The sequence below is a fragment of the Pseudorca crassidens genome, chromosome 3 (assembly GCF_039906515.1).
Source record: "Pseudorca crassidens isolate mPseCra1 chromosome 3, mPseCra1.hap1, whole genome shotgun sequence".
NCBI classification, from domain to species: domain Eukaryota; kingdom Metazoa; phylum Chordata; class Mammalia; order Artiodactyla; family Delphinidae; genus Pseudorca; species Pseudorca crassidens.
The window spans coordinates 124,125,326-124,150,086 of record NC_090298.1 but is presented as its reverse complement, the minus strand read 5'-3'; the positions used below and the strand labels follow the sequence as shown (position 1 = coordinate 124,150,086).

The following is a 24,761-nucleotide window of genomic DNA, read 5'->3' as shown; positions in this document are numbered from 1 at the left end:
AGGCTTGTAATTGGAGCCAGGTTTGTCTCTTCATGTCCTCTTCAACTTGCTGCCTCCAAAGAGTCATTTTCCATCATAATTTTAGGGTGAGTTTCTAATTAGAATTTTATCTAAATTTTACAGCAATTAAGAAAACAAGAGTGGGGGACTACCGTGGTGGTCCAGTGGTTAAGACTCCGTGCTCCCATTGCAGGGGGCCTGGGTTTGATCCCTGGTCAGGGAACTGGATCCTACATGCCACAACTAAAGATCCCACATGCCGCAACTAAGACCCGGCGCAGCCCAATAAATGAATGAATGAATGACTAAATTAATAAATAATAAAAGACAGTCTTCAACCAAAAGAAGCTTACGTATTAAAAGAAAAGAAAAGGAAACAAGAGTGCATGGAGTCCATGGGATATCACTGTAGTGAACAGGTTTTCAAACTGCAGGTCAGGATTGGTGAACTGTGAGACAGGACAGAATAAAAAGTACCAAAAATCATCACATATAAAAAGGTTATGCTTGGGCTTCCCTGGTGGTGCAGTGGTTGAGAGTCCGCCTGCCGATGCAGGGGACACGGGTTCGTGCCCCGGTCCAGGAGGGTCCCGCATGCCGCGGAGCGGCTGGGCCTGTGAGCCGTGACTGCTGAGCCTGCGCGTCCGGAGCCTGTGCTCCGCGGCGGGAGGGGCCACAGCGGTGAGAGGCCCACGTACCGCAAAAAAAAAAAAAAAAAAAAAAAACCAGAAATAAAAACAAAAGGTTATGTTTTATTTCTTAACAGTCTTACTTGTCTATACATATGTATGTATATACTAGGCCATAACACAAAATTTACTTTTTACTTTGGGTCCACAGTCCAAATGTTTAGTAATCATTGTTTTCGAAAGAGCCCGGGCTTTGGCATCAGATGGGTCTAAATCTGAATATTTCACTGCTGCTATTATTATCTAAAGAGTTCCTGCCCCAAGATCCAATTCCCTCTCCTCAGACTACTTGTGAAACCAAAGAAAAATCCCTTTTCTCAAATATTAACTGCTCCCCACCCTTTACAGTGGTTACTGGAACCTTCCTATTGGCAACAAAACTACTATTTAAATTATGATTTGAGATAAAATTATGATTTGAAATGAGTAAAGAATAAAACTCTACTCATTCAAACTACATCCATAAATGCTTAGCCTAAACTCCATGAGGGCAGAAATGATATGCATTTCCCTAGCACTCAGGCACCAGAGCTTTCAAATAGTAGGGCTCTATGAATATTTGATTATAACAATAGTTGAATAAATAAAAGACTGAAGAAACCAATGAATGACTACTCTATATCAGGCACTGAAGACACAGAAATGAACAAGGCATAAATCTGGGTCTTCAAGAAAATCTGTATATACAGGTACTACTTACTTCATGTTTTCAGTAAATATTTATTTAGAACCTACTATTTTCCAGGTACTTTGCTGCTACTACAGTAAACAAAAGACCAACTCTGCTCCCTAAAGGTGAAGAGATATTTCAGAATAATCATACAAACAGCTATAGAATAAAAGTTAAGTGCTATACAGGGTATCATGAAATGATAAAATAGCAAAGCTTAATCTAGATGCAGAAGAGAATTAGGGAAGACTCAGAAAAGCAGCTCCATGAGAAAATTTAGCCTGAATCTTGAGCATTAAAAGCTAGATGCTTTTTCTCCCCCTCTATTATGAGGGAACAGAGAAAAGTCCAATGTAGCTTGACAGATTGAACAAGGAGGAAAATGGTGGGGGATAAAGTGAGAGAGGTAGAAAGGAGCCGTATCATTCAAATCAATCCTTCCTGAGGATTTTGAACAATGGGAAACTGGAGAGCAGCATGATCACATTTACACACTATAAAGATCATTGAACTGTTCTATGGTGAGTAGCTTTGAGGATGAAATAATGGTAGATGTTGTTGGGAAACTACCTGAAGGTAATTTCAGAAAGTCAAAGTGGAAATGATGGCATCATCTTAGATATGACAGTGTAAGGTAATGAGAAGTCTCCAGAATTGAGGTTATTTTGGACACAGAGTCAAGAAGAGAACTTGGTAACGAATTAAGAGTGGAAGATGGTGCATGGTAAGGGCAGAGGGAGGCATCAAGGAGAACACTTAGGTTTTGACTTGCCCAACCAGTTGGAAGGAAAAGAAGCCAGGAGGAGACTGAAGAGACAAATATTTGTGGTAAATGATTAAAACAGTAGTATAGAACATTAAATTTGAAGTGCCTATAGGATGTCCAAAATTGTCAAGAAGGCACTTAATATTTGGTATGAAGATCAAAGGAGAGATATAGGAAAGAGATACATATTTGAGAAATATATATATATAATTATATATATAATTTAAATAATGTGGATAAATGGGCTCACCTACAGAAATTGAAAAGTGAGGAAGGACTAGGACCCAGGACCAATACTTGAGAAACACCAAGTCTTCACTCATTTGAGGAGGAAGTGTCAACAGAGAGGATGGAGATGACGTGAGGATGAAGAAGGTATGAGGAAATGTAGGAGACTGTGGAATCATGAAACCCAAGAAAACAGATTATACTGCATTTGATCAAGTTTGAAGAATTCGAGGTCATGTGCTCTGGAAAAATGTTTACGGAATTAATCAACCTGAATTGGTGACCTAAACAAGGTGGAGGAAGCTAGGATGGTAAAGGTTGAAGCATCAGTGGAAGATGAGGGAGCTAGTTATATATACAAACAGTTTCAACAGTGTATTATGTATTATATTCAAGCATGTTCGAGATACCATGGAAACTCAGAATGAGCTGAGGAAGCTTTCCAATAAGAAACAGCATTCAAAGTGAATTTTAAAGACTTAGGAAAAATTCATTGCTGTGTAAGTTTAAAGAAGAACCTTCTGGTTAGATGGAACAACATTTTAAATACTGAAAAAATAACACCAATAAAAATAATAGTGATGGATAATATTTCTAAATGTTTACCATGTGCCAGAAACTGTTCTAAAAGCTTTATATGTATTAATTCACCTCAACTATAAAATCAACCTCTTTCTTCCACTTTCAACATCGTCTCTTGGTTGGACTATTATAATAGCCTAACATTAGGATTTTTTGCTGCTGTCGTTGCCTTATAGTTTATTCTCATAGAGCACAAAACCCTTTTAGAAAGAATGTCATATCATGTCATTCTTCTGCCATAACTCTCCAATGGCTTTCCGTTGGTTAAAAACCAATGTCCTCACTATGGCCTACATGGCTCTTCATTATCCAGGCCCCCACTATTTCCTTTATCTTACTGCCTATATTTCTCTCTATCACTTTGCTCCAGCCAGACGGTCATCTTGGATGTTTCTCAAACACATCAGCAAGTTTCTGCCTCAGAGACTTTGCACTTTCTATTCCCTCTGTCTGGAGTGCATGTTCTTGGATATTTGCACGATTCAATTCCTCACTTCCTCCATGTTTCTGTTCAAATGTCAATCAGCAAGGCATTCTCTGACCAATTTGTGATAACTACCTCCCCAAATCTCTAGGTTTATCTTCTCTATTCTTTTTCTCCATAATATTTATTATAACCTTTATAATTATTTGATTACTTTTTTATTGCCTGTCTCCCCCAACTTAAATGCAATGGAAGCTCCATGAGGACCGGTGCTGTCATTTTCACTCACTGATCCATCCACATATATGAGTGCAGTTCTTAACATACATCAAGACCTGGGAGGGTCTATGATTATACCCTATACTTGGAAGCTGACATGTTAGCCTGCCACAGTTAAAGAGATGCTGGCAGAAGACACAGACTCCTGACTCAGACAAAAGAGATATAATCATTCAATAGCAATAGCCAGACTGCCAGCATTTGCTCTGGTTCCCCAGGCCCAGCCTCCATAGGGTGACACAAAGAGGGCCAAGGGTACCTGCACAGGAAGCACAGTGTGTTACAAGGGAAGGATGCCAAGGTTTTAAAAATCCCTAATCTTGTAAATAGAGCTGCAGTGAACATTGTGGTACATGACTCTTTGAATTATGGTTTTCTCAGGGTATATGCCCAGTAGTGGGATTACTGGTAGTTCTATTTTTAGTTTTTTAAGGAACCTCCATACTGTTCTCCATAGTGGCTGTATCAATTTATATTCCCACCAACAGGGCAAGAGGGTTCCCTTTTCTCCACACCCTCTCCAGCATTTATTGTTTGCAGATTTTTTGATGATGGCCATTCTGACTGGTGTGAGGTGATACCTCATTGTGGTTTTGATTTGCATTTCTCTAATGATTAATGATGTTGAGCATTCTTTCATGTGTTTGTTGGCAATCTGTATATCTTCTTTGGAGAAATGTCTGTTTAGGCATTCTGCCCGTTTTTGGATTGGGCTGTTTTGTTTTTTTTTATATTGAGCTGCATGAGCTGCTTGTAAATTTTGGAGATTAATCCTTTGTCAGTTGCTTCATTTGCAAATGTTTTCTCCCATTCTGAGGGTTGTTTTTTCGTCTTGTTTATGGTTTCCTTTGCTGTGCAACAGCTTTTAAGTTTAATTAGGTCCTATTTGTTTATTTTTGTTTTTATTTCCATTTCTCTAGGAGGTGGGTCAAAAAGTATCTTGCTGTGATTTATGTCATAGAGTGTTATGCCTATGTTTTCCTCTAGAGTTTGAGAGTGTCTGGCCTTACATTTAGGTCTTTAATCCATTTTGAGCTTATTTTTGGGTATGGTGTTAGGGAGTGTTCTAATTTCATTCTTCTACATGTAGCTGTCCAGTTTTCCCAGCACCACTTATTGAAGAGGCTGTCTTTTCTCCATTGTATATTCTTGCCTCCTTTATCAAAGATAAGGTGACCATATGTGCATGGGTTTATCTCTGGGCTTTCTATCCTGTTCCATTGATATATATTTCTGTTTTTGTGCCAGTACCATATTGTCTTCATTACTGTAGCTTTGTAGTGTAGTCTGAAGACAGGGAGCCTGATTCCTCCAGCTCCATTTTTCTTTCTCAAGATTGCTTTGGGTCTTTGGGGTCTTTTGTGTTTCCATACAAATTGTGAAATTTTTTGTTCTAGTTCTGTGAAAAATGCCAGTGGTAATTTGATAGGGATTGCATTGAATCTGTAGATTGCTTTGCGTAGTATAGTCATTTCCACAATGTTGATTCTTCCAATATACACTACCAAATGTAAAACAGATAGGTAGTGGGAAGCAGCCGCATAGCACAGGGAGATCAGCTTGGTGCTTTGTGACCACCTAGAGGGGTGGGATAGGGAGGGTGGGAGGGAGGGAGACGCAAGAGGAAAGAGATATGGGGATATATGCATATGTATAACTGATTCACTTTGTTATAAAGCAGAAACTAACACACCATTATAAAGCAATTATACTCCAATAAAGATGTTAAAAAAATCCCTTTTTATTTTTTTAAAAAATTATTTTTATTATTATTATTTTTTTTAATTTTTGGTTGCATTGGGTCTTCATTGCTGTGTGCGGGCTTTCTCTAGTTGCAGCAAGTGGGGGCTACTCTTCATTGCGGTGCGCGGGCTTCTCATCACGGTGGCTTCTCTTGTTGCAGAGCATGGGCTCTAGACACACTGGCTTCAGTAGTTGTGGCTCGCGGGCTCTAGAGTGCAGGCTCAGTTCTTGGGGTGCCTGGGCTTAGTTGCTCCGCGGCATGTGGGATCTTCCCGGACCGGGGCACGAACCCGTGTTCCCTGCATCAGCAGGCGGACTCTCAACCACTGCACCCCGAGGGAAGCCCCCTAATCTTTTAAAAAGAGCACTATGCCTGCCTAAACTTCACCCTGGTGAAAGATACTATCTTATTACACCCAACGGTAAACAAACCTCCCCTTTACTCCAGAGAGAGACAGTATTCCACCTCCCAAGGCTGTTTGTTATACAAAGCCTCTTGAAAAAGTTGTTTGAAACACAGGCAGTCAGTGTCTCTACCCATGAGACATGCAGAAACATGAGAGATAATTGAGAATTGTCTCCCCAAACCACACATGACAGACACAACGCATATTTTAGAATGAAAGACCAACACTTTGAGGTAGGTACTGTTATTATTTCTGTTCTCAGATGAATATACTGAAGCTCAGTGAAAGTGAACTACTTGTCCAAGGACAAAAAGCTGGTAAGCGTCTCTGGTGAGCCCACTCTACCTCGGAGCACACACACACCTTAGGGAACTGAGTCCTCCCTACCTCTACCCTGTCCCTCTCTCAGCTACTTTAGGCTTTGTGAATGGGTGATAGAAAAAGAGAGAAAAGAGAGAGAATAAAAAATGGAAAAGCTGAAGAAAAGGAAGAAAGAATGAAGGGAGTTTTTTAGATATTCACACCTATTCATGCACCCAGAACTACAGAGTACAAGGACCTTGGAGTTCACCTTACAGATGAGAAAACCAGGGCTTGAGAAAGGAAGGGCCTCTCCATAGTCACAGAGGAAGTTAGGGCAAGAACCAACTAACTAACCACTAGTCATCTCTTCCTGACAGTCTTTACCTTGCACATTTTAGGCCCACAGCATTCCTCTCACCTTTCTTACACTGGTGCTGTGCTGGGTCCAGGCTATGCTACGGAGTCAATCAATAACCAAGGAGATCTGTGACAAAGGGCAGTAGGTGGAGACTGGGATACCATCCTGCCTGTATGAACCTTCCAGTCCCAGGATTCTAGAGAGAAGTGGTAAGTTGAGTTCAGTTTTTGACTGAGCCCTGGAGCCAGCAATCCAGCCATGAAGGTAGCCAGCATCTTCCTTCTCACTGCCTTGGTCCTATTGAGTTTATCTGGTAGGTGGCTTTGCATATTTTTCTGATTTAAGTAAAACCTTTTTGACCAGTTGCTTTACTGACCACATTACTTTCTAGACTTAGAGTCTACTCTTGGACAGATCTTTTGGTCCCAGTGAGAGGAAATAAGATCAGTGGATGAGAATTATATATAGAAAGAGGGATTTTAACATAACACAGGAAAACAATTTTACTAGTGAGAACTGCCCAGACATAAAATGGTTTTCCCCAGGTAATGAGGCTGACTCTTTGTCAGAACTATGGTAGAAAATAGAAGGGATTATTTCAATATCAAGTATACTTCTAACTCTGTAAATATTTAAGGCCAATTTACAAATTTTATGTTCTCATGGAATTGCATAAATAGCTAACAAAGATTTCCAGTTACTCCAGTATAAACGGCAGAATTTGATTAAAATTTTTATTTTTGACCTACAGAATATTTCTAGAAAAAATATTCTTCTTGAATAGACTGTATGTTTATATCTTCAAACTGTCTTAATAATTTTGACAGATGATCTGAACCCCTGGCATTGGCATCAGCTTCCTTTTTGTCTTCGGAGATGGTTAACACTTTTTAATTTTTATCAGATCTAGCAAAGAAACCTACTGACAGCCAAATCAGCACTTCGCGAAGAAAAGGAACAATACTATTTGCTGTATTTGCTAAATATTTATGGGAGCAGTGGTCCCTTTTCCCCTTCTCATGCATATTAATTAATACATATAGATGCCTGTGGTGACTACGTGCTCATTAAATTTTAGACTCAACTCGATTCTAAAATTCAGTGGGACTCTCACCGCATCAGGTTCTGACTATTCCAGGGGCCTTCTTCTCCAAGCCCCTACTTTTCAATACATTTAGGTAGGAAGAACTACTTCCTCTAGATGACCTCAGAGATTGTTAGTATCAAAATCAAATCTCACCAACATTTCTTCCTCTGGATACTATCAAATTAGTTCTCCTTCCCTGCAGTGAGCTCACCCACAATCACCATCTCCTGATGGTGATGTCAACAAGACCTGCTATTTTCTAGAGAATGCAGCATGGCAATTTTAAGTATCTACCTGTAAATTCAAGAAATGTGAATTGAACTAATAGTCAGTATAATGCAATGGAGAGAGGGAGCTCTTTGGGAACTGAAGGTAAATTGTCAAAAGAGCTCCATTTTTTTTAAAACATTACTTACAAAAGAAGACTTACATGTAAGTGCAAAAGTTAGTTTTTCATCAGAAGACCTGGTTATTGCTAGTGTTCACAGCTAGTTATAGAAACTTTCCATATCTTTATCTATAAACTGAGATAAAGATACTTATATTTCCTACATCACTGTGAGATCAACAAGCTGGCTGTCACTAGAATGTCAGTGAGCGTTTAGAAGGTATTTGCTCTGTGCCTGACACATTTGAAGCAGTAAGTACATCATTTCTATTTTCAAGGAAATGGGTCAACTTGTCCTAAATATCAAATTGAGATACTTTGGTCCTAATCAAATTTTTGCTTAATTTTTTTGAGGTTTCAGCAGGCAGGGAGTGAATGGACACCAATGAGACATACTTGAAAAAAAATGGTAATAAGAAGGGGTGGGTGGTGCAAGAGGAAGCAGAGAAGTCACAGACTTAAATGGAAGCAGAAAATTCTGAATGAGAATACCTCAGGCTTCTCCCATTCATGACCCAACTTGACATGTCTGATTTATGTTTTCTAGGTAGTACTAGAGCTAACTTCCTGGAAAGAAAGGTAAAGACAATTTTGTAAATTTTTATTTCTGGGGCTAAGACTGTTTGTTCCACCCAAAGCGTAGTCTAACTCACCTTTCAATTTAAGTTAATATGAGGAGTATGAATGCTGGCAAGACTTAACCCATTAAATGTGGATAGTAATTGTAGTTCCGCCACAGGCGCTTATGTTGAAGGACAAATTGACTGACACATAGGCAATTTCTCTGTAGTCATATTATGCTTGCTGTGAAGGAGTTTTTATATATACTAGGGCTATCTGGTAGGACAAGGATTTTAAGTGGAAACCTTCTAAACATCACTCCAAGCAGCCCTTCCTCCTTACAGCCAGTTTGACCATGTTGCCATAAAGTTCTCTTCATCAACAAGGTGGAGCTCTAATTTATAATGAGCAATAATAATAATAAACTAGGCTCTTCCTCTAGAAAAATATTCTATATCTAACTTTTCCAGTTTTTCTTGTACTTATAATGTAAATTTCAGTAAATCTGGAGACCAGAGGATGAAGCGTCCCTCTTCTCGTTACATTTATATTTAGTGGGAAGGCCGATGGCAAACCAAAAGTGTATAAGTAAATAAATTACTACATTGGTGATGTGTTATAAAGAAGTTCTGGTTCCATTAGAAACCTAGCCTAGTTAAATCAGGGAAGGTGCCCTAAGCCAGTGAGATTTATTTTCAGCCCTGAAGGATAAATGAGTGTTAGCAAAGGGAGAAGTAGGAGAGTAAAGTGGTTAAGAGCTAAAGCTCAGGACCTAGATTGACTGGGTTTAAATCCTGGATCCAGTAATTATTAGGTGTGTGGCCTTGGGTGATTCAATTTCTTTGTGCCTCACTGCCTTTACCAGAAGAAGAGTATAATAAAAAGTTCATAGGATAGTCTATGAGTTTAAATATAATAATATTATTAATAATATTATAATATTAATATTATATATAATATTTATATATAATATTAATATTATACATATTAATATTATAAAAATATAATAATACATGAAAAGCACTTAGGACAGTGTCTGCCCTGTGAAAGTCATTTGATAATTACTAGTTCTTACTGACAGTAAACAGGCTGTACAAAAACCCCAAGGGTAGAAGGCACCGCGTGTCTTTAATTGCCTTAGAGAAGACCAGGGTGACAGGACTAGTGTGCAAGGAAGAACACGCCTCAAGGTGTGGCTGACCTGAGAGAGCCAGCACAGGTAGTAATTGTAAATTTGAACATTATCTCACTCACTTTATTCAAACCTCACAACGCCATGATGAGATAGGTAGGGAAACAACATCATTCCCGTTTTGCAAATGAAGTGACTGTGGTTCAGAGACACCAAGAGATTTACCAATGTCACACAGCTTGCAGATAGCAGAGGCATTACTTAAAACCAGGTTTTCTGACTCCAAATTTTGGATTCTTCCTCTTGGAACACTTAGTATCACTCTCCCAATCACAATCATGCTTCCACTTTAAGCTGATCAACTCCAGGGAGATTTTAGAGACTCTGCTATAAATTCAAATGAAAAATGATGGGAAATGATTCTGTTTCATTCCATTTTTAGGCTAAATGTACAAGTGCAGTGAGTGGATGTCCCAAGATTTATAACCCTGTCTGTGGGACAGATGGAGTTACTTATTCTAATGAATGCGTGTTATGTATTGAAAATATGTGAGTACAAACCTGAATTTCTTTTAAAATATATGTTTTAAGCTAGAAGTCTTCAAATTTTTACATATATTATCCCTTTAAGCCTCAAAGACTATACCAATAACATTAATCTCACCATGAGAGAAACAAAATACCTAGTTTTCCCCCAAACAATTCTTGATTTCTTTTTCTCCTTATTATATATGTTATGATTATATAGAGAGGTGTGCATGTGTGTGTGTGTGTGTGTGTGTGTGTGTGTGTGTGTGTGCATTATGATAGAAAGTAGTATTTATTATGTCAAGCATTATGCGAGGCACTTAATATTCACAATGACTCTATGAGGTAAATAATACTCAGCTTAATATACCCATGAAGAAATTGAGACTCAGTTTAAATAACTTGCTCAAGGTCACTCAGCCATGAGTGGCAGATCTGGTACAAAATCCTTGCTCCTTCCACTATACTTTAAAGTCAGGTACTAGACTAAATATTTGTGAGATCCACAAGAAAATCCAACATGTTTTGTCTCCCAGTTTGCTTACACTCAACGCTAACACGGTGTGGTCAATGGTAGTATAAGCAAAGTGCTCCGAGAGCACAAAACTAAAAAGAACTAATTGTGCCTGCTAGGATTTGGAAAAGTCTGAGGTTTTCTCTAGAACATAAAGAAGGAGAGAGAGGTATTTCAAGATGAAGAAAAAACTGAACAAAAGTGAGAAAGGAATTAATAACATGGTGCTGTATAAAAGGTGTTAAAGAAAGGACAATGGGCTAGAGGAAGGAAAGTGTTTGAATGTTTCTTTCAATTAAATAAAAAAAAATCACTTCTACGATAAAAACCCAACCTTTTATAGCGAACAAGAGATAGTCTGGATTTTTTAAAGTCCACATACCCAAAATACCATTATACTTAAAAAATCATTCTTGGTGATAGCAATGATTGTGTTCACTAAAGCCCTGAAGTATGCAAATATGAATTATATAGATTAGGTGACCAAAAACATATCTTTGTAACACTTTATGTAATACTTTAGTGAACACAATCACTTATGGATGTGAGACCTAGCCTCAGTGGAGTTTCTGAACTGATTGTAGGTGGGTAGGTGATGGGAATTAGACTCAGGTACTCAGAGAAATAAATTCGCCACAGAGTTTCTGTCTTACTCAGCTGCTGAACACTTATGTGCCAAGCATTGTGCTAGTCTCCTCTGCTTTCCTAGTAGATATAACTGAAAGAAAATAGCACAGATAAGGTAGCTTCTTGTAACTTGTGACAAGAAGTCAAATGAGGTGTGAGCAACATGCTACAGGAGTGAAGGAGAAATACAGATTGCTTCCTACTGGAAGGGTCAAGAAAGGATTCATGAAAAGGGTGTCATTTAAACTGGACTTTGCATTTTCATAGCATCACAAAAGCGCTCCAGGTTAAATAAAGGTGTAGAATGATCAAAACAAATAAAAGAGATCCCACAAGCCACCCAGAAAACTCTGTTATTTTGGAACTGATGTGGTATTAACACTTTGATTTAGGTTCAAATGACTTCATGCATTCCACATCTCTAATTCCTTGTACCATGCACCCTCTCCTTGGTCTGCTTTAAGTCGTTTCAGAAAATTCTCAGTATTTAACAAGAATTGTGGAATTAGGTCTCCAGGGAGAAACATCTAATATCCTGAAGTTTTAGGCCCAAAACATTGGATGTTCTGCTTTTTCAAAAAAATTTCCACATTAAGGACTTGTAAAAGGAACTTGAAACCACTTGTTAAAAGGAATTTGAAACCACTTGTTAATTTTCTCATGGCTTATGTTCTTGACCTTAAGGTCAAACATCATATTTCCATCCAAGGGGAGGAGAAAGCAACACAACAGCCTTGAGGCTTGGTCAATTTCCAAGAGCCCGCAATCAAAAGGCCCAGTATTTAGACTGAACCATTGGGAAAATATGAGCATAGAGCTGGGATACCCGGTTTCCTTAGACTTTAAAACCTACCAGTCCTACCTGCTCTTTCTATTCTTTTAAAATTATGTAAATATGGGAGCAACATTTGAATGCCAGAAAATGTAACTTCTCTTCCTATATTTCTCTGATAAGAAAACAGGTCTAGAGAGAAAATGTGTCTTTTTCAAATGCAACATATTTTCCAATGTACCATTTTGCCTTTGTCTCTACTGCCCATTAAAAGCCCCAAACAAATACATTGTATGGTTAACTAGAGCCAGGTTCTGACCTTAGTTGTTGAGCTTTGAGATGGGAAGACAAACAAGGGCTTGCATCTCCTTGATCATTAAGTGCTTAGCAGATATATTCAGTAAGAACTTTTTTTTTCTAATTCCTGTATGTCTTCTTAAGAAATCTATACTGGCAAATTCTTCTCTATAGACTACTATTCTCCTGTAGAACTTTCTGCAATGACAGAAATGCTGTCCAATACGGAGGCCTCTAGCCATGGTACCAGCACTTAAAATGTGGCTACTATAAATGAGATCCTGGATTTTTAATATTACTTAACTTTAACTGATTTAAATTTAAATAGTTATATGGGATAGTGGACAGCACAGCTATAGAAAATAAGCCAATCCGTGGGCTCTGTCTAGATGCTAACTAAAGCAGCTATCATATGGGATAAGGATATAATTTCCTTTTGCAAGATCTCACAGATGAGAATCCCCAGAGTTCTAAGGCAATGGATCAATCAGTTACAAGGTCCTGAAGTAGCCCAGGCACCAGCTAAGATGGAAACCTGGTAACTAGGACAATGCCGTCAGAAGGAAAAGAAGCAACAATGGATTAAAGATTAATTTCAGAAGCTTTTTATAACGCCCTGCTAGATCTGTAAACTCTGTAAGGACGGACATTTTTCCCTTTTGTTGTATCCTTAATGTACGTTATAGTTCTCAATCAATATTTGAGGAGTTAATGAATAAGTGAATGAGTAAATGAATAACAGAAATTGAAATGGAAATGAATCTCAAACCTCTCTATTTTAAATAAAGCTGATCTTTTTTCCTTGTTTTTCTCCCGTTGTCACGTTTTATCAACAAAGTTTAAGCTGATTTTTTTCCCCCAATCTCTTCTATAGGAAACACAAGACTCCTGTCCTCATTCAAAAATCTGGGCCTTGCTGAGAACCAAGGTTCTGAAATTCCATAAGAACACTATGATGCGGTGGCTGGCCTGATTGTTGAATAAAATGCATCTAAACACTTGCTGTTGCTCCCATATGCTTTTTCCTCAAAGGCACGTTTGATTATACTGGGGACGGAGGATGGAGGCAAACTCAGAATAAACCAAGTTTTACAAAACACAGCAATCCTGTAATTTTGGACAGGGTTTCCTTCATGCTTTTTCCTTCCCCATCTTCCTCACATCTGAGGACTCCATCTCAGGAAATGTGATTGCAGATATTAAGTGACAGGACATGATCGATCATGAATACATGTAATCCCATGAGGACTAGACTAGCATTTTAAGAAACAGTTGGAAAACTCTCAGTCCAGAAACATGTTGCCCATCACCTTTCACCGACTGAAATAATTCCCTTAGGGTTCCTTGGGATTTAACTGAGCATCTATTGTGCCTGGCACTGGTCTGGGTACAGAGGCATATGATTTTGAAATGCTGCCTGTCTGGTGAAACAGAGTTTAGTCTTAAGATTTTCCATATATCTCACAATGTAGATTTCAGGTGAGACACGACTTTTTCAAAGAGGCTCTGAATCATTGAGGAAACCAAAAAAGCTACATTTTCTCAACTATGCAGTGGAGAAGCCTCTGCATTCAGCCTTAATTCTCCCCCAGCAGAGGCCATTCCCTACTAGTTACTGAGGTGAGTAGCAGTGATGTAGAGCTCCCCATTTTCCCTGGTAGCCTGAGGACTATATCTCAGCCTTGACTTGGAGATCTGCTTCTTTGGGTCTGACAGGTTTGTGCTGAGATAACCAAAGAAGAACTAAGGCCTCATTTTGAATTAACTTTTACCACCAAACCATCCCCAAGAGATGATTTGCCATGGAAGGAAGGGACTACAGACCAGATGAACTGATCATGAGGCCGCTGTGTAGTTCACTTTGCTTTACATATGAGCCACAATAACCCTGGAAGGTTATCCTTATCTTGTGAGTAAACTTAGAAAAGTTAAGTAACCTGACTAATATCACCAGCAAATAGGTGGCAAAGTTAGGCTTTTAATTCAGGGCTGACTCCAGATCTAATGCTTCCTAGTCTAAACCACAATCACCCCAGGTGGACTATTCCTTCCCGATTTCTTTCACAGGAACTTTAGGTAACATCCTCATATTAAATGGTCTATGTGTTTATAGTCAGGGACAGCAAATAAGGTAGAAATAACGAAGTGCCTCAAAAGTAGAAAAGTATCTATAATCACAAAAAAAGAAAAGGAGAAGCAGCTTGAATTCCTAAGCTCATACAAAGAAGCAGCCCAGAATGGAGAAGTGGGTAGAGGGTTAAGTGAACCTGAGATGCATCAGGTTCCCTGATAAATAGTGGAGAATACATCACCCGCTGAACCAAAGGTAGCCAATAAAATCTGTGCCACACTTGGAACACACAGTTGCCGGACACTCTAAGGGTTAGGTTAATTTCTTGTGAAATTCAGAATATACGTGACTTGAGGTTTAAATCTGACCACTAGGGGATGCTGTGGTCTACCAAGTGACTCAGCCAAACCACCACCTCACAGTTCAGGTAAGTTATGAATGCAAGATGGCTTCCAGCATCTTGTCTGTGATGCTAGAGGACATTTCAAGGACAACGCTAAGCTTAAGGAACTTGGACACAGTAAATGGATTTAAACATTGAATGCTAGAAATTGTCGTGTCTAATTGGACCATATTACAGGAGAGAAGAGGTTTGGAGATTACAGGCAGAGCCAATACATAAACCCAGATTGTCTGCCTTTAATGGTTCTGCTCTCTTTCTGACCTGTTAATAAACTTAGGCAACCCACATTTCTCCCTGGCCATGCCCCCAAAGTGTTGCCAAGCCAAGTTCTCAGGACACAAAATAAGACAAACAAGAAGCAATAGCTGCCCCTGGGAAAGAAAGGATGGACAAGGAATGGTACCTGAAAGCAAATTCACAAGTCACCCAATTCAAGGATCTGAAACCGAGCAGGATCCTGTGGGGCCCTCCTGGGTACAAATCCTTTCCCTGTCCCCCATTTCTTGTTTGCAGGAAGAGGGCTTCAACCTCCTAGACCTTCCCTGAGTTCCAAAGAGCACATTCAAACAGTTGGTGGTCAGGAAAGTAAGAGAATGCAGAAACAAAGGCGCAGCGATCAAGAAACTATAGTGCAGTGATCAAAACCTCGAACTCATTCCCCCTCAAGGGATATACTTAACAGTATCTTTGAGTTCTTCTGCAGGAACTAAAGCCCCCACCCAGGTGGAGGATGGTAACTTCAGGCTGAGCCCAAGATTCCTGGAGCACCTCCCCGTTACCTCACCAACAACCAATCAGTAGAAAGTCACATCTCCTATAGCCCTCATCCCAAATTATACTTATAAAAATTCCTCCCTGAGAAGCATCAGGGAGTTCGGGGGTTTTTGAACATGAGCCACCCTATTCTCCTTGCTTGGTCCTGTATTAAGCCTTCCTCTGCTCCAGACTCCGACATTTTGGTTTGTTTAGCCTCACTGTGTGTTGGGCACAGAATCTTGTGTTCCGTAACATTAAAATCTTACAAATGTTTTTCCCGCCAGTCTGGATTTGGAAAGGAAGGGACAAAATGAAACCTTACCTTCCTCTCTCGACCAGGCAGCACAGAAAGAAACAGAGATGGGCCAGCTGACTTCGGTAAGGATTCATACCCTCGGCCAGCTCCTGCAGGATTTCCCTGGATCCTGTCTGTGGGTTCCAGAGAGAGTGGGGTGTCCCAGGGGGTTTTCCCTCCACCCTTCACGGTGAGCGCTTGGCTGAGACTCCATTTTCTCCAGGGCGCGTCATACATGAATAATCTTATCTAGGTTCAAAGTTCTCCATTGCGGCCATTGTAATTCATGTTTATCTTTGGTAAGATTAACCTGCTCATTCAGCCTTCAAACAAAATTTTATTCGCCCGAGGCGTCACTCCGGACCAGTCCAGCGTTAAGTCGGACCACGTCTGACGTCTGACGCGGGACCCGGTCTAGTTTCAGAGTCGGCCCCGTCCATCACCGGAAACAGTCCGGTCTCTTATGTCCGTTGCATTCCAACTCCGGCCAGTTTCAGAACCCAGGCCAGGGGGAAAAAGTGCTCAAAGTCTGAAAGTTCTTAACACACAATGGATGGATGGAGAATTCGAGTGAATTTACCCACCACCTCCAGAGGCGGCGAGAAAGCCGCGACTCAAGGGCCTGTGCAGGTACCTTCACTGCTGTTTCTCGTCCCCCTGAGGGCTGTTGAGGGTCTCCTTGGGTTCCCTCTTCTGTCACCAGACCTGTGAAAAGATAAACTGAGGCATATTAAAAATTTTAAGTTTGAGGGGCTTCCCTGGTGGCGCAGTGGTTGAGAGTCCGCCTGCCGCGTTCGTGCCCCGGTCCGAGAAGATCCCACATGCCGCAGAGCGGCTGGGCCCGTGAGCCATGGCCGCTGAGCCTGCGCGTCCAGAGCCTGTGCTTCGCAACGAGAGAGGCCACAAGAGTGAGAGGCCCACGTACCGCAAAAAAAAAAAAAAAAAAAAAAATTAAGTTTGAGCAAAAATTGATTCAAATCGGGCAGCGTCCAAACTAGCTGACAGGAAGGAGCTCCAAGGGTCAGTGCAAAATGGCATTTACAGCCAGAAAGGAGGGGGGACAAGGAAGTTACTAGACAAAGTTATTGCAATGTCACTTTCCTTTAGGGGATGGCAGGGGTTTAACAGGCAGATTATTTAACTAACGCTGATTAGGCGATTTCTGATCTACTAATTTAAGATTCCATGTCTCGAAATGGAAACTATAATTCAGTTAAGTCTTGGTTTGGTGACATGGGTCTTAGCGTAAGCAACTCCATTGGGGGCCTGTTGCCTTATTTTTAACAGAACCATCAGAAAGCATGTGGATTACTGTGTTCATGTCTGGTTGGTTCATTTTTTAAAAAGATATTTACAACTGGAATATGTTTAGAGGAGACAGATAACCATGATAGATAAGAACTTGAAACTTTTTCCTATGATAGATGGTTGAAAGAAGTAGGAAACTTTCGTTTGAGGAAAGGAAAACCCTTAGAAATCTGCTGAGTCTTTTCAAACAATTTAAGGGAGAGAATGCTAACACCATGAAAGCAGAAACTTTGTTCTTTTTTTATTGCTGTATTACAGGCTGGAAGGCAGTACCTAACATCTAGGAGGTGCTCAATTAATATTCTTTTTGTTACATAAATGAATGAGGAAGAGGAATAAACATGTTCTTGTTGGCCCCAAAGGGTAGAATTTAGAATAATTGCGTAGGGATTAAAGGGAGATTGATTTGGGTTCAGTAGAAAAGCATATAGTATAATGGTTAAAATCAGGGTCTCTGATTTAGAGTGCCTGGACTGGAATCTGGTTTTACCACTACTTAACCATGTGTCCTGGAAAAAGGCAGAGGATTTCTCAAAGTCTCAGTTTTCTCATCTCTAATATAGGGTTAATAATAACAAGTCCCTCTTAGGGCAATCAGTACAATGCCTGCTCTACAGTAAGTGCTCAAGAAGGACTAACTATTATTATCACTGTTGTTATTGTTCATCTCATAACCCTTCGAGCTCACTAAAAAGGTCTCCTGGTACATGAACATTTCCCTGATAGGAAGAGCTCTGCTTCTTCAGGTAACAATTCACTGCATTATTGAATTGTTACCCTCCGGAATAGATTCCTTAACTGGGTACAAGAGTAGACTAAAATCACTCTGCTTTTAACTGTAGAAAATTCCAAGGTTATAAACCACACCCCCAAAACAAGAACTCAAGGGTAGTGACTGAGAATAAGTTTGTGGAAGGAGAAGGGTTTTGTGGCCATGGTGGAAAATAGGGTAGTAAACCCAACTTCCACTGTTAGTTCCTCATCCCTAGGGAATTAGGAATGCAGGACAGTTGCCTTTACTGGTTTCAGAGTATTTGAAATATAAAGCTATCAGACAAAAATAGTATACAAAAAAATATTTTTGTCCCATTGAAGAAGTAAACTTGTTTGAAATAAAACATTTTTTAAAGTATTTCTAATAGTTTCTAAAACTATGATGATTTTTCATAGTTTATGAGCCTCCTGAGAAATAGGAACATGAGGAACATTGAAACTTTTATTTCCATTTCTCTTGCCCAATTTATCCCCTAAAAACCTTTACTTAATCCAACTAAGTAAAAATAAAATGTATTTGCATAATAAAAGAAGCAATTGCATAAAAAGGTGCAAAGCTCTTACATTTCAAAGCTCTTTTTTTTTTTTTCTGGATTTTTAACCACTGCGCAGCCAGGGAAGTCCCTAGGAATTTGCATTTTAAGCCAGCTAAGCATCTGATGGGCTTGGGGGTTGGAGAACCTACGTGGGGGTAGTTGGGCACAGGTAGGGACCTCAGAACAGTTTTCTTGCCAAGAGGGTGCTAGACGCATGGGGAGAAATATTGAAAATGGGGATGGGGAAAAGACTTATACTGAGTAAGTATAAAACGTATACTGAGTACTTAGCACTGCTAACAATTTCCTTTTCTTTTTTTTTTTTTATTTTTTATTGGAGTATAGTTGTTTTACAATGTTGTGTTAGTTTCTACTGTATAGCGAAGTGGAGTTCCCTGTGTTATACAGCAGGTTCTAATTAGTTATCTATTTTATACATACTGTGTATATATGTCAATCCCAGTCTCCTGACGTATCCCACCCCCGCCACTTTTCCCCCCTTGGTGTCCATACATTTGTTCTCTACATCTATGTCTCTATTTCTGCCTTGCAAACAGGTTCATCTGTACCATTTTTCTAGATTCTAAATATATGTGTTAATATACAATATATGTTTTTCTCTTTCTGACTTACTTCACCCTGTATGAGTCTCTAGGTCCATCCACATCTCTACAAATGACCCAATTTTGTTCCTTTTTATGGCTGAGTAATATTCCACCATATATATATATGTGCCACATCTTTGTTATCCATTCACCTGTTGATGGACATTTAGGTTGCTTCCATGTCCTGGCTATTGTAAATAGTGCTGCAGTGAACACTGTGGTACATGCATCGTTCTGAACCATGGTTCAGAAAGGTATATGCTCAGTAGTGGGACTGCTGGGTCACATGGTAGTTCTATTTTTAGTTTTTTAAGGAACCTCCATACTGTTCTCCATAGTGGCTATATCAATTTACATTCCCACCAACAGTGCAGGAGGGCTCCCTTTTCTCCACGCCCTCTACAGCATTTATTGTTTGTAGATTTTTTTTTTTGCGGGGGGGGGGGTAGGAGTTTATTAATTATTTATTTTTGCTGTGTTGGGTCTTAGTTTCTGTGCGAGGGCTTTCTCTAGTTGTGGCAAGCGGGGGCCACTCTTCATCGCGGTGCACGGGCTTCTCACTATCGCGGCCTCTCGTTATGGAGCACAGGCTCCAGACGCGCAGGCTCAGTAGTTGTGGCTCACGGGCCTAGTTGCTCCGCGGCATGTGGGATCCTCCCAGACCAGGGCTTGAACCCGTGTCCCCTGCATTGGCAGGCAGATTCTCAACCACTGCACCACCAGGGAAGCCCCGTTTGTAGATTTTTTGTTGATGGCCATTCTGACCCGTGTGAGGTGATACCTCATTGTGGTTTTGATTTGCATTTCTCTAATGATTAGTGATGTTGAGCATCTTTTCATGTATTTGTTGGCCATCTATGTGTCCTCTTTGCAGAAATGTCTATTTAGGTCTTCTGCCCACTTTTGGATTGGGTTGTTTGTTTTTGTGATATTGAGCTGCATGAGCTGCTTATATATTTTGGAGATTAATCCTTTGTCAGTTGCTTCATTTGCAAATATTTTCTCCCATTCTGAGTGTTGTCTTTCCGTCTTGTTTATGGTTTCCTTTGCTGTGCAAAAGCTTTTAAGTTTAATTAGGTCCCATTTGTTTATTTTTGTTTTTACTTCTCTTACTCTAGGAGGTGGGTCAAAAAGGATCTTGCTGTGATTTATGTCAGAGAGTGTTCTGCCTCTGTTTCTCTCTAAGAGTTTTATAGTGTCCGGCCTTACATTTAGTCCTTTAATCCATTATGAGTTTATTTTTGTGTATGGTGTTAGGGTGTGTTCTAATTTCATTCTTTTACATGCAGCTATCCTTTTTTCCCAGCACCATTTATTGAAGAGGCTGTGTTTTCTCCATTGTATATTTTTGTCTCCTTTGTCAAAGATAAGGTGACCGTATGTGCATGGGTTTATCTCTGAGCTTTCTATCCTATTCCATTGATCTATATTTCTGTTTTTGTGTCAGTACCATACTGTTTCGGTGACTGTTACATTGTAGTACAGTCTGAAGTCAGGGAGGCTGATTCCTCCAGCTCTGTTTTTCTTTCTTAAGATTGCTTTGGTTATTCGGGGTCTTTTGTGTTTCCATACAAATTGTAAAATTTCTTGTTCTAGTTCTGTGAAAAATGCCATTGGTAATTTGATAGGGATTGCATTGAACATGTAGATTGCTTTGGGTAGAATAGTCATTTTCACAATATTGCTTCTTCCAATCTAGGAGCATGGTATATCTCTCCATCTGTTTGTGTCATCTTTGATTTCTTTCATCAGTGTCTTATAGTTTTCTGAGTACAAGTGTTTTACCTCCTTAGGTAGATTTATTCCTAGGTACTTTATTCTTTTTGTTTCATTATTTAAGCAGTACCTAACTTTTAGCTAAATAATATGAAACATGTAGATAATAAAATGATGTTCATGAAAAAGGAATAATATAGGTTTTTGCTTTTCAACAAGTCAACATTCAGCATTCACTGGAAAGCCAACAAACATCAAAAGTAAAATAGGCTTGTTGGAGATAAGGTCAAAAGACACTTGGTTTGGTGGATTGCTATTTGTGGCCATGCATTTTTTTAGATAGTAATAGGTGACCATTCTATTTATTGCATGTGTAGTCATGAATAAAGCATGTAAAATAAAATTAATACTATTCTGGGGGGGCTTTTTATTATTCCCTGTTGAAGGAAGGACTAACAGAAAGTGGCAGATTAGGAGTCATTGAACAGTTGTGTTAGAAACAGAAAATAAACACAAAGAAAACTACTGAGTAAGAAAAATACATACCTGTGGAATTTAGAGGAGCAAAAAGCAGGAGCCATGTGTACTATAAAAACAAATAGACAAGAACAACAACAAAAGAAACATAGAGATAAGCACCTGAATAGAATATAAATAGAAATAGAATAGAAAAAGAATGAGAAGCAGAGAGAAAGACAGTGAAAATTTAGGAACTTTTATAGTGATTATAATTCTTCAAGGCCATATTCAATGTAAGTTATTATATTTTGAACTGCTTATGCTACATATCAGGGTTTTTAAACTCTTTTGTTTATTGAAATGTATGTGCTTTTCCTTAAAACTTACAGCTATATTTTTGAAATAAAGTTTTTTTTGATTTCTAGAGAACTTTAAAATATTCAAAAGAATGACTTAATGGAAATTAGCTTTCAAACCTTAACAATGTAAATTACTATCAGGTGAAAGTTAATGAACAATAATAAATAGGAGCCAACCTGTATTGAGTAATTAATCCCATGTGCCAGACCCTATGTTAAATGCTTCCCTTGCATTGTCCCACTGAATCCTCACAGTGACCCCTGAGATCCTCATTTTAGGAATGAGAAAACTGAGATTCTCATTCACTCAGGGTTAGAGCTGTTAAAACCGCAGAATTCCTTGGCTTATCTGTCATGTTACACTGCCTGTCCATCTCTTACTTATAACTGCTACTGCCTCTGCCTTCTGTGACAGCATTTATAGCCTCCCCTTCTTTAAAAGTAATTACTCCAGGTTCCCTGAACCTACCATGCTCTCTGGCCTCTGCATTACTTCTCTGAGTTGTCCTTATTGTTCAACCTCCCCACCTTTCACACAGACATACACACACACACACACACATTATTTGCACACAATCCATCTGTCTAATTTTTTCTTGGTTTATCAGATGCAGGTGTGACCTCTGAGAACTCTTTCTTAATACAACTCTTCTTAAGTGCCCCCTCTTTTTGGTCCTTTTATGTGCTTGGCCAATTTCTCAAACATCTTTTCAAGATCTCTGCCACTGCAGAAACCACGGTCTCCCCAATGTTTTCTAGGTTTTCCTCTTTTCTTGATTTTCTAGGCATTCTAAGCACTCTTAGGTATATGAGTCAGGTCAGTAAATCTGTTTCATAGCCAAACACTACACCCCCTTCCCCCACTCATGCTCATCAGAAAAATCAACTGTATCTAGTAGAGCTAAAAAGTGAGGACCAACAAAATTTTCCATAGAACTTGGACAATGGAATCCATCCCTAAAACACTCTCTCAAATCCAACCCTTCTTCTCCATTTCCTCAAATACTGCCCTCTCTAAGCCCAGCATTACTTCTGATGTGGTTTAATATAACTCACTAGGTGCTCTATCTGTCCAAGGTTATTCAGTCTGTCTTCCTTCCAGTGTATCCTCCTACTCTATACACTGCACAGTACCAACTCTTTCTGAACGAGTAAATACTTCTAGACCACACAATAAAGTAGTACTTTGATTTTTTTAAAAAAAGCTGTAAAGGCTACACATTGTCTACTGAAGAAAGTCCTAATTTAGCCTGGTGGTTATAACCCCTCAGGAATATAAAACCTCACATGTTCTGTCTTCACTCTAGGCATTTTTCTCACGATAATGTCTTTCTGCATTCCTTTTTTACCTGTCACTTTTACCTATTTAATAAACATCACACACACATGTGTTATCACTTAAGGTAGTAGTTCTCAAACTTTAGACTCCATGAGAATCCCCTGGAGAGCTTCTTTACAATTGCAATGGCCAAGCCTCACCCTCCAGAAATTATGGATCAGTTGATTTGAGGTGGATCCCACTGATTTGTCATCCATCTCAGTTGTTAAATCTCCCATGAATTTTTCCTGCTCTCCCAAGCCTATCTCTTCCAAATTCCCATAATAATTTGTTGGTTCCTCTCTTATTGTAACCACAGTCAACCTTGAAATATAAGAAAGTGTGCTAATGTTTATTTGTTTTAGTTTCCTAAGGGGAATGATTGAGTCCTAAGTATCTCTGTATTCTGTATTACACAAACACAGAACATTCTCAGTATACTGACTCAATAAATAAACGAAAATTAATTTTATATCATGAATCTGGTGGTGGTCAATATTTTTAAAGAGTTGGGTTTCCTTCTTTCATATTAGGTGAAAATTCCTGTTTGAAAATTGATGTGTGGAGAAGGACACCTTTTTCTTTACCCAATTATATTCAGTATCTGGAGTCTGCAAGTTAAACTGATGTATTACAGATTAACAGGAGAAAAACGGCTGATTCATATGCATATGAAAGCTAACAAAAGAAGTAACTAGCTCACTAGATGGTTAAACATAGAGTCATAGATGCCTAACTCAGTAGGGGAAAAGGAGGGAGAAGAAAAGGCTTCTGTGGGAAGAACAAATAGGAGAGACAAATGGGTTTTTAGGAGAGCAGATGAAAAAGTTTGTGATGATGTTTGTCTGTGCAGGTGTGAATGGTCTTTCCCTCTTCTTCACGGCCTTATTTTCATTTATAATAGGTTTACTCATCTTCTTTCGTCTCCCACTAGACCTGCCCCAAAGATGGAATTTACGGCAGTCTTATTTCCCAGAAGTTGCCTGGATCTATGGATAAGCTGTTCCTTCTGTTCAGTAGATAAAATTCTGCACATACGAGGATGGGAGAAAACGCCACTGTCCATGGAAAAAGAAAGCAAGACCTTCAAGGGAGGTAAGATTGAGGGATTGGGCGTTTTATGCCTATTATCCCCCCTTTCTGCTTTCAGTGTAGATGGAAATGAGAACAAGGTTTCTTAGGGGTGAGAGGGAAAGGAACATGTAAAGGCATGGGGAAACCTACCTAAGCATCAAGGAGGGTTATCTTCAAGGAAAAGATTATCACTGTTCTCAAAGATATCATCCTGATGCTAGATTTGTCACTTGTTTCACATCCCTACTACCAACACTCTCTGAAATCCCTGCTCCAGTGTAACTTATGCTTTTACTTCTCTCATATCTTGTTCCTACCTTTATCTGTCTATCTCTACCACATTTAACTGGAGGTCTATCGGAAGACAGCGAAGTGTACCATCCCTACAAATTGTGTCTATGGGAACAAAAATGGGTTTTTTGTACATGTAACTAGGAAGGAGGAGGCTTATTGATGATTTTGGAAAGTGAGACAGAGTTTTCCTCTCATTCAAAAAGTCAAAGCCAGAAGTTACTTACCTTATATAAAGTACTTTCAATCAAACATAATTGAGAGACACTGGTATTAAGGATGTTAAGTTCTGAAAGAGAGAAGAGGGATAATTTGGCTTATTCTAAGGAAGCTGGGTGAAATACTCTATTTGAATGTCACTAGAGCAGAAAGAGACTGAGGCTGGGACACAGCAAAGTCCCCTAACACCCAGGCAGCACCAGCTTTCTCAGGATAACATTG

At 39.3% G+C, this 24,761-nt stretch overlaps 1 protein-coding gene across 1 annotated transcript; it reads left to right on the top strand.

The window, feature by feature from the left end:
• The first annotated feature begins 6,640 nt into the window (after positions 1-6,640).
• SPINK1 (serine peptidase inhibitor Kazal type 1) lies at positions 6,641-13,352 on the top strand. The gene is made up of 4 exons (XM_067730119.1): positions 6,641-6,766; positions 8,476-8,503; positions 10,060-10,166; positions 13,230-13,352. The coding sequence occupies exons 1-4, from the start codon at positions 6,708-6,710 to the stop codon at positions 13,273-13,275; spliced, it is 240 nt and encodes a 79-aa protein (XP_067586220.1). The 5' UTR covers positions 6,641-6,707; the 3' UTR covers positions 13,276-13,352.
• The last annotated feature ends 11,409 nt before the right edge of the window (positions 13,353-24,761 follow it).